Consider the following 18,857-nt stretch of genomic DNA (forward strand, 5'->3'; position numbering starts at 1 on the left):
TGTGTCTGTGTGTGTGTCTGTGTGTGTGTCTGTGTGTGTGTCTGTGTGTGTGTCTGTGTGTGTGTCTGTGTGTGTGTGCAGAGCTGGAGGAACAGACTCGTCGGGCGCTGCAGTTGGAGCATGAGCGGGTCAGAGCTGCAGAAGAGGCTCAGCGGCTGGAGCGAGACAAACAGGCGGCGGAGGAGGCGAAGGCGGCGCTGGCTCAACAGGCTGCGGACCAGAAGAAGAGCCAGGAGCAGCTGGTAACACTGTCGCCCCCTGGTGGCCAGAGTAGGATGTAGTGAAGACATGATGTTAATGAGGTTGTCTGCTGCAGGCCGCAGAGCTCGCAGAGTTCACCGCAAAGATCGCTCTTCTGGAGGAGGCCAAGAGGAAGAAGGAGGACGAGGCGTCCGAGTGGCAGCACAAGGTCACTTCACACGTGATCATCAGGATATTAGGGCTGAGCAGTTTCTTTTAACAGTTTTAAACCAATATCAGTGCAATCTGATATTACACACCAGTGGTGGCAGGTCCATTAAGGGCGATGGGGCGACGCCCGTCCTGGCAATCAGCCAATTATGTCAAATGGTTTTCAACAATTGTTTTGTCTAAAAACACTATCTTTTGTTCAGAATTATGTTATATTAATATTAGTCTAAATATGTACTCTTCCTCACCCTACGTGGGAAGAGCTGGAGAAGGCCTGGAGCGTGAAGGCATCAGTGGGCTAGAGTTACAATGCCTGTAGTGACCGGAGCACTCGGGGCAGTGACCCCCAAACATACATATATATATATATATATATATATATATATATATATATATATATACATATGATACTTTGTCTGGCCCATGAGCCTGGTAGAAAAGCAATGTGAATCTTTATCCAATCAAATTCTGAGAAAAAGTGACTGTCACTTTGGGAAAAGCCAGAGTAAAACCTCCTGTTTAGTGTTTACGCCGCTCAGGCTGGACACACAGCAGCAGAATCAGGGCGTTAAGACTAATGCTTCTCCTTTAATGGAAGAGCCACACGCCTGGTTTCTGTCTTCACTCTTTAAACTGCATCTGCAGAGTCTGTGACAGAAGAAACGTCCAAACATTGAGAATGAGCTGCTCCTCTGTGTTTGCTGCTGTGAAGAAAAAACATCTTCATGTTGAAGTGTCAACAACTGATTCAGTTCAGAATGAGAAAAGTGCTTGTGTCTGTGCAGGCGCTGTCCGCTCAGGAGGACCTGGAGAAGACCCGGGAGGAGCTGAAGGCAGCTGTGGCTCCACCAGCCCCGGAGCCCGGCCAGGAGCCCAGCGAAGGGGCCCCTAGTGAGGGCAGTGACAAGCAGACAGAGGGCCAGAGGGAGCGACGCAGGAAGAGGGAGCTGCAGGTACACGAGCTGCACATGTGCAGTTAGAGCTGCACGTGTGCAGTTAGAGCTGCACGTGTGCAGGTAGAGCAGCACGTGTGCAGGTAGAGCTGCACGTGTGCAGGTAGAGCAGCACGTGTGCAGTTAGAGCTGCACGTGTGCAGGTAGAGCTGCACGTGTGCAGGTAGAGCTGCACGTGTGCAGTTAGAGCAGCACGTGTGCAGGTAGAGCTGCACGTGTGCAGTTAGAGCTGCACGTGTGCAGGTAGAGCAGCACGTGTGCAGGTAGAGCTGCACGTGTGCAGGTAGAGCTGCACGTGTGCAGGTAGAGCTGCACGTGTGCAGGTAGAGCTGCACGTGTGCAGGTAGAGCTGCACGTGTGCAGGTAGAGCTGCACGTGTGCAGTTAGAGCTGCACGTGTGCAGTTAGAGCTGCACGTGTGCAGTTAGAGCAGCACGTGTGCAGGTAGAGCTGCACGTGTGCAGTTAGAGCAGCACGTGTGCAGGTAGAGCTGCACGTGTGCAGGTAGAGCTGCACGTGTGCAGTTAGAGCTGCACGTGTGCAGTTAGAGCAGCACGTGTGCAGGTAGAGCTGCACGTGTGCAGTTAGAGCTGCACGTGTGCAGGTAGAGCAGCACGTGTGCAGGTAGAGCTGCACGTGTGCAGTTAGAGCTGCACGTGTGCAGGTAGAGCTGCACGTGTGCAGTTAGAGCTGCACGTGTGCAGTTAGAGCAGCACGTGTGCAGGTAGAGCTGCACGTGTGCAGTTAGAGCAGCACGTGTGCAGGTAGAGCTGCACGTGTGCAGGTAGAGCTGCACGTGTGCAGTTAGAGCAGCACGTGTGCAGGTAGAGCTGCACGTGTGCAGTTAGAGCAGCACGTGTGCAGGTAGAGCTGCACGTGTGCAGGTAGAGCTGCACGTGTGCAGTTAGAGCAGCACGTGTGCAGGTAGAGCTGCACGTGTGCAGTTAGAGCAGCACGTGTGCAGTTAGAGCAGCACGTGTGCAGGTAGAGCTGCACTTAAGATGGAGCTCATGTAGATATCTCTTATTTCTCTTTGGAAAACAAGCTCAAATAATTCAACCATGATTTCAAATGGAGCCAAAATGGTCTTCCTCCTCCTCTCCTGGACCTCCAGGGGGCAGCAGTAGCTCAGTGGTTACAGCACTGTCCCCCAACCGAAAGGTTCATGGTTCAAACTCTGCTCAGACGCCTGCCATGCTTCCAGTGTCACAACACTCTCACACTCAGAGTCGCTGTATCATCACAAATAAAACATTTTACATTGTCACACCTGTAAAAAAGGTTTCTCTGGAGAGTTGTTTTCAGGTCGATGTCGGCAAATGTTGCAAAGCTAGTTTCCTCCCAGAGACAGCAGGGGGCGACGGAGACTTCAACTGCCCCGAAAACACACAACTATAACAGGGACAAAGAGGTTAAGAAGGTCTGCTTACTATGCATATACTTCCTTTAAACAAGTACGTGTATTTTGGGCTAATTAAATACACTTTTTTGGCTTTGGCATAAATATATTTTGCTTAAAAATACTATGTTTTATGTTTTGTTCTGAAGCAGAATAGTATTTTACCACTAGATGTCACACTTAACCACAAGACTGTAAATCTGAACACAGAGACACAGAGACACAGAGACACAGAGACACAGAGACACAGAGACACTGAAACACAGAGACACAGAGACACAGAGACACAGAGACACAGAGACACTGAAACACAGAGACACAGAGACACAGAGACACTGAAACACAGAGACACAGAGACACAGAGACACTGAAACACAGAGACACAGAGACACTGAAACACATAGACACAGAGACACAGAGACACTGAAACACATAGACACAGAGACACAGAGACACTGAAACACAGAGACACAGAGACACTGAAACACAGAGACACAGAGACACAGAGACACTTAAACACAGAAACACAGAGACACTGAAACACAGAGACACTGAGACACAGAGACACTGAAACACAGACACAGAGACACAGAGACACAGAGACACAGAGACACAGAGACACTGAAACACAGAGACACAGAGACACAGAGACACAGAGACACTGAAACACAGAGACACAGAGACACTGAAAAACAGACACAGAGACACAGAGACACTGAAACACAGAGACACAGAGACACAGAGACACTGAAACACAGAGACACAGAGACACTGAAACACATAGACACAGAGACACAGAGACACTGAAACACATAGACACAGAGACACAGAGACACTGAAACACAGAGACACAGAGACACTGAAACACAGAGACACAGAGACACAGAGACACTTAAACACAGAAACACAGAGACACTGAAACACAGAGACACTGAGACACAGAGACACTGAAACACAGACACAGAGACACTGAAACACAGAGACACAGAGACACTGAAACACAGAGACACAGAGACACTGAAACACAGAGACACTGAGACACAGAGACACAGAGACACAGAGACACTGAAACACAGACACAGAGACACTGAAACACAGAGACACAGAGACACTGAAACACAGAGACACAGAGACACAGAGACACTGAAACACAGAGACACAGAGACACAGAGACACAGAGACACAGAGACACAGAGACACTGAAACACAGAGACACAGAGACACAGAGACACTGAAACACAGAGACACTGAAACACAGAGTCACTGAAACACAGAGACACTGAAACACAGAGAGACTGAAACACAGAGTCACTGAAACACAGAGACACTGAAACACAGAGACACTGAAACACAGAGTCACTGAAACACATAGACACTGAAACACAGAGTCACTGAAACACAGAGACACTGAAACACAGAGACACTGAAACACAGTCACTGAAACACAGAGACACTGAAACACAGAGACACTGAAACACAGAGACTCTGAAACACAGAGACACTGAAACACAGAGACACTGAAACACAGAGACTCTGAAACACAGAGACTCTGAAACAGAGTCACTGAAACACAGAGACACTGAAACACAGAGACACTGAAACACAGAGACACTGAAACACAGAGACACTGAAACACAGAGACACTGAAACACAGAGACACTGAAACACAGAGACACTGAAACACTGAAGCACAGAGACACTGAAGCACAGAGACACTGAAACACAGAGACACTGAAACACAGAGACACTGAAACACAGAGACACTGAAACACAGAGACACAGAGACACTGAAGCACAGAGACACTGAAGCACAGAGACACTGAAACAGAGACACTGAAACACAGAGACACTGAAACACAGAGACACTGAAACACAGAGACACTGAAACACAGAGTCACTGAAACACAGAGACTCTGAAACACAGAAACACTGAAATACAGAGTCACTGAAACACAGAGACACTGAAACACAGAGACTCTGAAACACAGAGTCACTGAAACACAGAGACACTGAAACCCAAAGACACTGAAACACAGAGTCACTGAAACACAGAGACACTGAAACACAGAGTCACTGAAACACAGAGACACTGAAACACAGAGACACTGAAACACAGAGACACTGAAACACAGAGACACTGAAACACAGAGACACTGAAACACAGAGACACTGAAACACAGACTCTGAAACACAGAGAATCTGAAACACAGAGACACTGAAACACAGAGTCACTGAAACACAGAGACTCTGAAACACAGAGTCACTGAAACACAGAGTCACTGAAACACAGAGACACCGAAACAGAGACTCTGAAACACAGAGACTCTGAAACACAGAGTCACTGAAACACAGAGTCACTGAAACACAGAGTCACTGAAACACAGATACACTGAAACACAGAGACACAGATACACTGAAACACAGAGTCACTGAAACACAGAGACTCTGAAACACAGAGACTCTGAAACACAGAGACACTGAAACACAGAGACACTGAAACACAGAGACACTGAAACACAGAGACTCTGAAACACAGAGTCACTGAAACACAGAGTCACTGAAACACAGAGACACTGAAACACAGAGACACATAAACACAGAGTCACTGAAACACAGAGACACTGAAACACAGAGACACTGAAACACAGAGACACTGAAACACAGAGACACTGAAACACGGAGTCACTGAAACACAGAGACACTGAAACACAAAGACACTGAAACACAGAGTCACTGAAACACAGAGACACTGAAACACAGAGACACATAAACACAGAGTCACTGAAACACAGAGACACTGAAACACAGAGACTCTGATACACAGAGACACTGAAACACAGTCACTGAAACACAGAGACACTGAAACACAGAGACACTGAAACACAGTCACTGAAACACAGAGACACTGAAACACAGAGACACTGAAACACAGAGTCACTGAAACACAGAGACACTGAAACACAGAGTCACTGAAACAGAGACACTGAAACACAGAGACACTGAAACACAGAGACACTGAAACACAGAGTCACTGAAACACAGAGACTCTGAAACACAGAGACTCTGAAACACAGAGACACTGAAACACAGAGACACTGAAACACAGAGTCACTGAAACACAGAGACTCTGAAACACAGAAACACTGAAACACAGAGTCACTGAAACACAGAGACACTGAAACACAGAGACACTGAAACACAGAGACACTGAAACACAGAGACACTGAAACACAGAGTCACTGAAACACAGAGACACTGAAACACAGAGACACATAAACACAGAGTCACATAAACAAAGAGTCACTGAAACACAGAGACTCTGAAACACAGAGTCACTGAAACACAGAGACACTGAAACAGAGACTCTGAAACACAGAGACTCTGAAACACAGAGACTCTGAAACACAGAGTCACTGAAACACAGAGTCACTGAAACACAGAGACACTGAAACACAGAGACACAGAGACACTGAAACACAGAGTCACTGAAACACAGAGTCACTGAAACACAGAGACACTGAAACACAGAGACTCTGAAACACAGAGACTCTGAAACACAGAGACTCTGAAACACAGAGACTCTGAAACACAGTCACTGAAACACAGAGACTCTGAAACACAGACACTGAAACACAGAGACACTGAAACACAGAGACTCTGAAACACAGAGTCACTGAAACACAGAGTCACTGAAACACAGAGACACTGAAACACAGAGACACTGAAACACAGAGACACATAAACACAGAGTCACTGAAACACAGAGACACTGAAACACAGAGACACTGAAACACAGAGACTCTGTAACACAGAGTCACTGAAACACAGAGACACTGAAACACAGAGACACTGAAACACTGAAACACAGAGACTCTGAAACACAGAGACTCTGAAACACAGAGACACTGAAACACAGAGACACTGAAACACAGACACACAGAGACACTGAAACACAGAGTCACTGAAACACAGAGACTCTGAAACACAGAGACACTGAAACACAGAGACACTGAAACACAGAGACACTGAAACACAGAGACACTGAAACACAGAAACACAGAGTCACTGAAACACAGAGTCACTGAAACACAGAGACACTGAAACACAGAGACACTGAAACACAGAGACACATAAACACAGAGACACATAAACACAGAGTCACTGAAACACAGAGACTCTGAAACACAGAAACACTGAAACACAGAGTCACTGAAACACAGAGACACTGAAACACAGAGACTCTGAAACACAGAGACTCTGAAACACAGAGTCACTGAAACACAGAGTCACTGAAACACAGAGTCACTGAAACACAGAGACACAAACACAGAGACACATAAACACAGAGTCACTGAAACACAGAGACACTGAAACACAGAGACACTGAAACACAGAGACTCTGAAACACAGAGACACTGAAACACAGTCACTGAAACACAGAGACACTGAAACACAGAGACTCTGAAACACAGAGTCACTGAAACACAGAGACACTGAAACACAGAGACACTGAAACACAGAGACACTGAAACACAGAGACACTGAAACACAGAGACACTGAAACACAGAGACACTGAAACACAGAGTCACTGAAACACAGAGACACTGAAACACAGAGTCACTGAAACACAGAGACACTGAAACACAGAGACACTGAAACACAGTCACTGGAACACAGAGACACAGAGACACTGAAACACAGAGTCACTGAAACACAGAGACTGAAACACAGAGACACTGAAACACAGAGACTCTGAAACACAGAGTCACTGAAACACAGAGACACTGAAACACAGACACTGAAACACAGAGACACTGAAACACAGAGACACTGAAACACAGAGTCACTGAAACACAGACACTGAAACACAGAGACACTGAAACACAGAGTCACTGGAACACAGAGACACAGAGACACTGAAACACAGAGTCACTGAAACACAGAGACTGAAACACAGAGACACTGAAACAAAGAGACACTGAAACAAAGAGACACTGAAACACAGAGACACTGAAACACAGTCACTGAAACACAGAGACTCTGAAACACAGAGTCACTGAAACACAGAGACACTGAAACACAGACACATAAACACAGAGACACTGAAACACAGAGACACAGAGACACTGAAACACAGAGTCACTGAAACACAGAGACTGAAACACTGAGACACAGAGACACTGAGACACAGAGACACTGAAACACAGAGACACTGAAACACAGAGACACTGAAACACAGTCACTGAAACACAGAGACTCTGAAACACAGAAACATTGAAACACAGAGTCACTGAAACACAGAGTCACTGAAACACAGAGACACTGAAACACAGAAACACTGAAACACAGTCACTGAAACACAGAGACACTGAAACACAGAGACTCTGAAACACAGAGTCACTGAAACACAGAGACACTGAAACCCAGAGACACTGAAACCCAGAGTCACTGAAACACAGAGACACTGAAACACAGAGACACATAAACACAAAGTCACTGAAACACAGAGACACTGAAACACAGAGTCACTGAAACACAGAGACACTGAAACACAGAGACACTGAAACACAGAGACACTGAAACACAGAGTCACTGAAACACAGAGACACTGAAACACAGAGACTCTGAAACACAGAGACTCTGAAACACAGAGACACTGAAACACAGAGTCACTGAAACACAGAGACTCTGAAACACAGAGTCACTGAAACACAGAGTCACTGAAACACAGAGACACTGAAACACAGAGACACTGAAACACAGAGACTCTGAAACACAGAGACTCTGAAACACAGAGTCACTGAAACACAGAGACTCTGAAACACAGAGACACTGAAACACAGAGACACATAAACACAGAGACACTGAAATACAGAGACACTGAAACACAGAGACTCTGAAACACAGAGACACTGAAACACAGAGACACTGAAACACAGAGACTCTGAAACACAGAGACTCTGAAACAGAGTCACTGAAACACAGAGACACTGAAACACAGAGACACTGAAACACAGAGACACTGAAACACAGAGACACAGAGACACTGAAACACAGAGACACTGAAACACAGAGTCACTGAAACACAGAGTCACTGAAACACAGAGACTCTGAAACACAGACACAGAGACACTGAAACACAGAGACACTGAAACACAGAGACACTGAAACACAGAGACTCTGAAACACAGAGTCACTGAAACACAGAGACACTGAAACACAGTCACTGAAACACAGAGACACTGAAACACAGAGACACATAAACACAGAGTCACTGAAACACAGAGACACTGAAACACAGAGACTCTGAAACACAGAGTCACTGAAACACAGAGACACTGAAACACAGAGACACTGAAACACAGAGACTCTGAAACACAGAGTCACTGAAACACAGAGACTCTGAAACACAGAGACACTGAAACAGAGTCACTGAAACACAGAGACACTGAAACAAAGAGACTCTGAAACACAGAGACTCTGAAACACAGAGTCACTGAAACACAGAGACACTGAAACACAGAGACACTGAAACACAGAGACACTGAAACACAGAGACACTGAAACACAGAGACTCTGAAACACAGAGACTCTGAAACACAGAGACTCTGAAACACAGAGTCACTGAAACACAGAGTCACTGAAACACAGAGTCACTGAAACACAGAGTCACTGAAACACAGAGTCACTGAAACACAGAGACACTGAAACACAGAGACACAGAGACACTGAAACACAGAGTCACTGAAACACAGAGACTCAAACACAGAGACACTGAAACACAGAGACACAGAGACACTGAAACACAGAGACTCTGAAACACAGAGACACTGAAACACAGAGACACTGAAACACAGTCACTGAAACACAGAGACTCTGAAACACAGAAACACTGAAACACAGAGTCACTGAAACACAGACACTGAAACACAGAAACACTGAAACACAGAGTCACTGAAACACAGAGACACTGAAACACAGAGACACTGAAACACAGAGACTCTGAAACACAGAGACACTGAAACCCAGAGACACTGAAACACGGAGTCACTGAAACACAGAGACACTGAAACACAGAGACACATAAACACAGAGTCACTGAAACACAGAGACACTGAAACACAGAGACTCTGAAACACAGAGACACTGAAACACAGAGTCACTGAAACACAGAGACACTGAAACACAGAGACACTGAAACACAGAGACACATAAACACAGAGTCACTGAAACACAGAGACACTGAAACACAGAGACTCTGAAACACAGAGTCACTGAAACACAGAGTCACTGAAACACAGAGACACTGAAACACAGAGACACTGAAACACAGAGTCACTGAAACACAGAGTCACTGAAACACAGAGACTCTGAAACACAGAGACTCTGAAACACAGAGTCACTGAAACACAGAGTCACTGAAACACAGAGACACTGAAACACAGAGACACTGAAACACAGAGTCACTGAAACACAGAGACACTGAAACACAGAGACACATAAACACAGAGACACTGAAACACAGAGACTCTGAAACACAGAGACTCTGAAACACAGAGTCACTGAAACACAGAGTCACTGAAACACAGAGTCACTGAAACACAGACACTGAAACACAGAGACACTGAAACACAGAGTCACTGAAACACAGAGTCACTGAAACACAGAGACACTGAAACACAGAGACACTGAAACACAGAGACACATAAACACAGAGACACTGAAACACAGAGACTCATGCACACTTTCAATGGTGCTTGAGTAGCATTACTTATGAAAGTCACTTGTTGTCTCCTTATTGCCTTAATTACAAGTGATGTTTTAATTAATCATTTGCCATTATTGATTGACTAAGAGTAATAAACACATGCAAACCAAGTCTTTTAAGGACATATTTGGTAGATGGACTAGACGTGTCTCCAGCAATATTTAGAAAAAAAATTTCTGTAAAAATGGAACGGTTTCTTTAATATCTTGTGGACACACAATGTTGTACAAACAAACAAACAAACACTGCACAGCCTTGTTAGGCCCGAGCGCCACAAGCTGGCGAGAGGCCTATTAATCTCGTAAGGCCGTGCGAAGCACGGCTGCGAAAGTGCGCACGTAGTGCGCACGAAATCGAGCGCGAAGCGCTCGCGCACTTCCAAACACTCACTAACGCACTCCTCCACTCACGCATGCCCCGTGCATACTAATTAGTTGTAGGAAAATGGAACATTACCGTTGTAAACGGGCGAAGCCCGTGCAAAAGTTCGCACTAAACGAGCACTTTACATTGGGATCCCCATATAAAGCACTCATTTGCGCTAAGTAGCTCACGAATACGTTCCCCATCTCTTGCATGTTCCGTGCATATAAGCATGTTATGCAAAAATTCAACATTATAACTGTATAGAGGGCCAAAAACACAAAGTGGGTGGAGCCCACTCAAAATTAACGAAAGTACCCTTCAGTGACCAGGGACCCACACCATGAGGTAGGAAAGCGCGAGCGCTTTCCGAAAATGTATAGTTTATGATATTTGGAAAATGGGAAACATTGTTTTCGCATCGGAATATTATTAGGCCCGAGCCCCAGCAGGGCGGAGGGCCTATTGCTCCCGCAACGCTGCCGAAGCAAGTACAGTGAACTAGCCCATGCCGAAGGCATGGATCATGCATACTTACTCCTGCTATGACAGAAATAGTCAACAATTAGTGAATGGGCGTAGCCCATTCACTAATTGTTGACAACAGCAGCGCGAAGCGCTGCATTCCTCCAAAAACCCTCCTGGCATCGTCCCGTACGCGAGAATCCATGCCGCAGGCATGGGCCATGCTTGTATCTGCTCAAATCAATGGAAGTCTATGGGGAGTGGGCGGGGCATCCCGACGGAATAGGGAGTGACGAGCGCGTAAGCGCTCGTAATGATGATTCCACCCCATGACGGCATGGGGAAGGCTTAGAGCTTTCAAACGATGTATAATTTGTTGTTATAGTGGAAAAGGCTATATTGTTTTTGCTAAAAATATTGTTAGGCCCGAGCCCCAGCAGGGCGGAGGGCCTATTGCTCCCGTAACGCTGCCGAAGGCAGCGTTGCAACTGTCTGACCAAACATGCGGGCGCAGCCCGCATGTTTGGTACCCCGTCGCCCCTGGCAAGTACAGTGAACTAGCCCATGCCGAAGGCATGGATCATGCATACTTACTCCTGCTATGACAGAAAAAGTCAACAATGAGTGAATGGGCGTCTTGTTCTTCTTCAGCGCTTTGAGCTCTAATTTGACCCCCTGAACATGCTCAAAAACTCACCAAACTTTGCCCAAAATTCAGAATCGGCGAAAAATTTTGTTTTTTCTAGGCCATTTTTTTTTTTCGTTAAAAGATGCCGCGACAGCGCCACCGACAAAAGTCAAAATACATTGCGCCTATGGGAGACGCCCCGAGGTCAACTTTGTCGTAAAGCTACGAAATTCGGGACACGCATTCCTCTCGTGAGGACAAAAAAAAATTATCATTGTGGCCACGCCCCCAGACTTACCCTATGGCCACCATCTTCCTTTGAAAATGAAAACACGCTGTGTTAGCCATTTTGTTCACGTCAAACTTTGACGAACTCCTCCTAGGGCGTTTTGCCCACCGACTTCAAAATCGGCGTACGTCCTCTGGACAAGTGGGGCATCTAAAGTTATCCAATTTTTTTAGATACCTTTTACGGTCTGTGTGCGGCGCAGCCGCAAAGTTGGACAACTTATTTTGGGATATTGCAGATCTAAAAATTGCTCCCATTTGATCAAAACCAGTCCGATTAGGACCAAATTTGAATCAGTTGTTAAACTTTCTAGTTTGGACCAGTTTATGATGACAAAATTGAAATGGGCGCGATAGCGCCCCCTACAGAGTGACCTTTAAATTAACATTGAAGGTCAAAAATTAGTTTTACCAAAATGTTCTAAACTTTACCCAAAATTCTATTTTGGCGTCCCGATCAAAAAAGCCAATCAGACAAATGCCTTATTTTTTACGGCGTAGTCGTAGCGATGACATAAACCTCCCATGTTATCCCTATGGGAAAACCGCTAAATCTCTCGAATTACCACATTTTTATGTTTTACACTTTAACGAAGTCCTCCTAGTGCGTTTTGCCCACCAACCTCAAAATCGGTGTACGTCCTCTAGACAAGTGGGGCATCTAAAGTTATCCAAATTTTAAGGATAGCTTTTACGGTCTCTGTGCGACGGAGCCGCAAACGTTTCCCAGAATTCTGACAATTTGGCCTTCAGAGTGGCCTATAAACAATAGAGTTTTTCCAAATGACATGATATTTTGAACAAAATTCTAATTTGCCATCCTGATCACAAAAGTATGAGAGCCAAAGTCATATTTTGTACGGCGTAACCGTAGCGATGACAGAAACATCCCATGTTATCCTTATGGGAAAATCATAGAATTGCTCAAATCACCACATTTTTACGCTTCACACTTTAACGAACTCCTCCTAGGGCGATTGTCCGATCAAGTTCATATTTGGAGAATATCATCTACACAAGCGGGGCATCAAAACGTATCCATATTTTGATTCTAAGTGCTACGATCTCTGTGTGGCGGACCCGCAAATATATGTCAGAAATGGGAAAACAGCGAAATCTCTGAAATGTTCACATTTACGCTTCACACTTTAACAAACTCCTCCGTGGGCAATAGCTCGATCAAGCTTTACTTTGGGAAAAATCATCTACACAAGCGCGGCATCAAAAGTTATCCATATTTTTATTCCAAGTGCTACGGTCTCTGTGCGGCGGCGCAGCAAATTTGACTGACACTTGTGTTGATTTGCACTGGATTGGCCATGTCAATTGTGTCGCCGTCCGTCAAGTTCTTTTTTTATTCAACACACAATAAGGGCGCCATCTTTATCAAGTCAAAAGCGCAGAGTAGGAAGGCCGGCGGCCCGCGAGGGCCGTTGGATGCCGCTTGCGGCTTTAATTCTTTCTTCTTTCTTCTTTCTTCTTCTCGGGACCAACCCCCCTATTTTTCACCCAGTGAACATTGACGAAAAGTCACAAAAATTTGCACACCTCTAAAAATCGTGCCTCTCTACATTCTGGCTATTTCCCTTTTCTAAAATAAAAAAATTGGCGCGTCAGCGCCACCAAATGTACCAAAAATGCATTGAGAGATGGGAAATGACCCAAAAAAAATCTGATCGTAGAATCATGAAATTTGGCGCAGAGGTAGATGGCGACAAGAGAAGTAAAAAATATTATTACGGCAACGCCGTCCCCCCAACCAAATGTCGGCCATATTGCTTCAAAAATGGCTAAACATGACTTCGGAGTTTTTCCAAACGTCGTACTTTTACGAACTCCTCCCAGGGCGTTGGCCCTAAAAAGCTGAAATTTGGTGAAAATGCTACTGAGGAGTGGGACATCAAAAGTCATCCAAATTACATTGATACCTCTCACGGTCTCTGTGCGGCAAAGCCGCAAACTGTAGCTAGAATTTCAGAAATCTCCCATATTTAAAATTTCTGCCGTTTGCGCAGATAAAGTCCGAATTGCGTCAAATTAGAATCAGTTGTTAAACTCTTTGCCCTAAACCTACTTGAAGTGAAATAAATTCATTTGGCGCCACAGCGCCCCCTACAGATTTTATATGGAGGTTAAATGTTTAGTTTTGCGAAATTATATGAAATTTGACACACAACTCAATTTTGGCCCCATCAAAAAAGTCAATGAGACCCATGTCATAATTGTTATGGCGTTGCCGTAACGATGACCGAAACCTTTCATGTTATTCCAATGGGGAAATCGCCAGAACATGTTTACACTTTAGACTTTCACAAACTCCTCCCAGGGCGTTAGACATATTAACCTGAAATTTGGTGAGACTCATCTTCAGGACCATCAAAAGTTATCCACATTTTCATTCAAAGAGTCAAGGTGTCTGTGCGGCAAAGCCGCACATTTTGCCAAGAATTCAAAATAAAATAGCTTTTTGATGGTAAAACAAAGGGGAGAAGATGTGACAGCGTCACAGATTCAGCAGTAGGCGTAATAAAAGGACAATTGGGGCGCGTTAGCGCCCCCTCCTCTTGCGGCGTGGCGGCGGCGTGGCGAGGGCCGATCATTGCCGCTTGCGGCTATATTTTTTGTTGTTGTCGGAGTTTGGCTCATGTAGAAGCGGCGAATGACATAACGTCACAAAAAGTTGCAGATAGGTCATTTTGAGATCCGGTGCAAAGTCTGGCCCTGGCTCCACCTCCAGACCAGCCCGTACAAGCTCCACCTCCAGACCAGCCTGTACAAGCTCCACCCCCGTACAAGCTCCACCTCCAGACCAGCCCGTACAAGCTCCACCTCCGGACCAGCCCGTACAAGCTCCACCTCCGGACCAGCCCGTACAAGCTCCACCTCCGGACCAGCCCGTACAAGCTCCACCTCCAGACCAGCCCGTACAAGCTCCACCTCCGGACCAGCCCATACAAGCTCCACCTCCAGACCAGCTCGTACAAGCTCCACCTCCAGACCAGCCCGTACAAGCTGCCGAGACACTTCACAATGAGCTGGCTTCAGAAGGACCACATGTGGGTGGAGCTCTCATTATCAGGCAGAGGAGACTTGGTTGGACCCTCCAGAAGAAAATAGAGCAGTGGTCCCACATGGAGATGAAGAAAAGTCACAGAAAGTGTTCAAAACTGGAAGTTGTTATTGTTTTAACATCTTTACCCAGTCACCTTTGAGCCCACATTAACACTGGGCATGTTTGAGCCTTCAACCCAAACTCTGTTCCACCTTGTGACATCATTAGGGGGATATTAAGAATAGCTCTTCTATGTTTTTAAAGTCCGTACACGTCATGGTTGTATTAAAGCAGAAATAGTATAGACTTATGAAAGTGAGTGATTTCTGGGCCAGGAACAGCTCCTCGTGAAGAGGATGAATGAAACAAGCAGGTATTCTTCTGATGTAGTTATAACATGGTTAAAAGCTCAAAAATGTTCTATTTTGCATTATATGTGTCCTTTTTATGAACAGCCGCTTGAACTTTAGTGTACAGTCTGCAAAAAATGCGTTTGCTTTTAATCTTGTTCTATTGTATTTATGATTGTGGCTTATTTCTCCTGTGGTGTTCAGGCCCTGAGCTCAGACCTGGAGGCGGCCCGGGACCACTCCAAACGGACGCACAACGACCTGCTCCACGCTGAGAATGTGCGCGCTGGACGGGACAAGTACAAGACGCTGAGGCAGATCCGACAGGGCAACACCAAGCAAAGAGTGGATGAGTTTGAGTCCATGTGATTCTCCTGTGACTCAGCTCCAGCTATGGACCACTTTTTAATGGCGGCGTGTGTCTCTGCGCTCAGGGCGTGGCTCTGCAGAGGGTACAATGGAATACTATGACATTGTTATTTGTATTTGTAGATGTAGTAAAAAATATGAATCAAAGGAATTACATTAAAGTTTTTATAATTATATGTTTTTAACCAAAAAAGCACAAAGCAGTGACTTGGATTCTCTGTTTTTAATCTATTCAAAGTTTTACACCACATGGAGGTCAGCGGTGATGACCGGTGCTGTGTACATGAATGTGGAGTACATGAAAGTGGCGTAAATGAATGTGCAGTTCATGAACTGTATCAGCTGTGTACATGAATGTTGAGTACATGAACTGTATCAGCTGTGTACATGAATGTGGAGTACATGAATGTGGAGTAAATGAATGTGGAGTACATGAACTGTATCAGCTGTGTACATGTATGTGGAGTGCATGAACTGTATCAGCTGTGTACATGAATGTGGAGTACATTAATGTGGAGTACATGAATGTGGAGTAAATGAATGTGGAGTACATGAACTGTATCAGCTGTGTACATGAATGTGGAGTACATGAACTGTATCAGCTGTGTAGATGAATGTGGAGTACATGAACTGTATCAGCTGTGTACATGAATGTGGAGTACATGAATGTGGAGTACATGAACTGTATAGGCCGTGTACATGAATGTGGAGTACATGAATGTGGAGTACATGAATGTGGAGTACATGAACTGTATCAGCTGTGTACATAAATGTGGAGTACATGAACTGTATCAGCTGTGTATATGAATGTGGAGTACATGAATGTGGAGTACATGAATGTGGAGTATATGAATGTGGAGTATATGAACTGCATCAGCTGTGTACATGAATGTGGAGTACATGAACTGTATCAGCTGTGTAGATGAATGTGGAGTACATGAACTGCATCAGCTGTGTACATGAATGTGGAGTACATGAACTGTATCAGCTGTGTAGATGAATGTGGAGTACATGAACTGTATCAGCTGTGTACATGAATGTGCAGTTCATGAACTGTATCAGCTGTGTACATGAATGTTGAGTACATGAACTGTATCAGCTGTGTACATGAATGTGGAGTACATGAATGTGGAGTAAATGAATGTGGAGTACATGAACTGTATCAGCTGTGTACATGTATGTGGAGTACATGAACTGTATCAGCTGTGTACATGAATGTGGAGTACATGAATGTGGAGTACATGAATGTGGAGTAAATGAATGTGGAGTACATGAACTGTATCAGCTGTGTACATGAATGTGGAGTACATGAACTGTATCAGCTGTGTAGATGAATGTGGAGTACATGAACTGTATCAGCTGTGTACATGAATGTGGAGTACATGAACTGTATCAGCTGTGTACATGAATGTGGAGTACATGAATGTGGAGTACATGAACTGTATAGGCCGTGTACATGAATGTGGAGTACATGAATGTGGAGTACATGAATGTGGAGTACATGAATGTGGAGTACATGAACTGTATCAGCTGTGTACATAAATGTGGAGTACATGAACTGTATCAGCTGTGTATATGAATGTGGAGTACATGAATGTGGAGTACATGAATGTGGAGTATATGAATGTGGAGTATATGAACTGCATCAGCTGTGTACATGAATGTGGAGTACATGAACTGCATCAGCTGTGTACATGAATGTGGAGTACATGAACTGTATCAGTTGTGTAGATGAATGTGGAGTACATGAACTGTATCAGCTGTGTACATGAATGTGGAGTACATGAACTGTATCAGCTGTGTACATGAATGTGGAGTACATGAATGTGGAGTACATGAACTGTATCAGCTGTGTAGATGAATGTGGAGAACATGAGCTGCATCAACTGTGTACATGAATTTGGAGTACATGAACTGCATCAGCGGTGTACATGAATGTGTAGTACATGAATGTGAAGTACATGAATGTGGAGTACATGAACTGTATCAGCTGTGTACATGAATGTGGAGTACATGAACTGTATCAGCTGTGTACATGAATGTGGAGTACATGAACTGTATCAGCTGTGTACATGAATGTGGAGTACATGAACTGTATCAGCTGTGTACATGAATGTGGAGTACATGAATGTGGAGTACATGAATGTGGAGTACATGAACTGTATCAGCTGTGTACATGAAGGTGGAGTACATGAACTGTATCAGCTGTGTACATGAATGTGGAGTACATTAACTGCATCAGCTGTGTACATGAATGTGGAGTAGATGAATGTGGAGTACATGAACTGTATCAGCTGTGTAGATGAATGTGGAGTACATGAACTGTATCAGCTGTGTACATGAATGTAGAGTACATGAACTGAATCAGCTGTGTACATGAATGTGGAGTACATGAACTGTATCAGCTGTGTAGATGAATGTGGAGTACATGAACTGTATCACCTGTGTACATGAATGTGGAGTACATGAACTGTATCAGCTGTGTAGATGAATGTGGAGTACATGAACAGTATCAGCTGTGTACATGAATGTGGAGTACATGAACTGTATCAGCTGTGTAGATGAATGTGGAGTACATGAACTGCATCAACTGTGTACATGAATGTGGAGTACATTAACTGTTTCAGCTGTGTACATGAATGTGGATTACATGAATGTGGAGTACATGAACTGCATCAGCTGTGTACATGAATGTGGAGTACATGAATGTGGAGTACATTAATGTGGAGTACATTAATGTGGAGTACATGAACTGCATCAGCTGTGTACATGAATGTGGAGTACATGAACTGTATCAGCTGTGTAGATGAA

The 18,857-nt window shown here is 44.7% G+C and overlaps 1 protein-coding gene across 1 annotated transcript in view; it reads left to right on the top strand.

Moving 5' to 3' along the window:
* The window catches only part of LOC140359321 (radixin-like), a 51,696-nt gene extending 35,626 nt beyond the window's left edge, over positions 1-16,070 (top strand). Inside the window, exons 11-14 of the mRNA XM_072444188.1 lie at positions 82-242; positions 317-409; positions 1,197-1,364; positions 15,882-16,070. Of these exons, the coding sequence (XP_072300289.1) occupies positions 82-242; positions 317-409; positions 1,197-1,364; positions 15,882-16,046 (587 nt within the window). The 3' untranslated portion in view covers positions 16,047-16,070. The remainder of the gene's footprint in view (positions 1-81; positions 243-316; positions 410-1,196; positions 1,365-15,881) is intronic.
* The last annotated feature ends 2,787 nt before the right edge of the window (positions 16,071-18,857 follow it).

This window comes from Eucyclogobius newberryi, unplaced genomic scaffold (assembly GCF_026437365.1).
Source record: "Eucyclogobius newberryi isolate DKJ021-1_F unplaced genomic scaffold, fEucNew1.0.hap1 SCAF_14, whole genome shotgun sequence".
NCBI classification, from domain to species: Eukaryota; Metazoa; Chordata; class Actinopteri; order Gobiiformes; family Gobiidae; genus Eucyclogobius; species Eucyclogobius newberryi.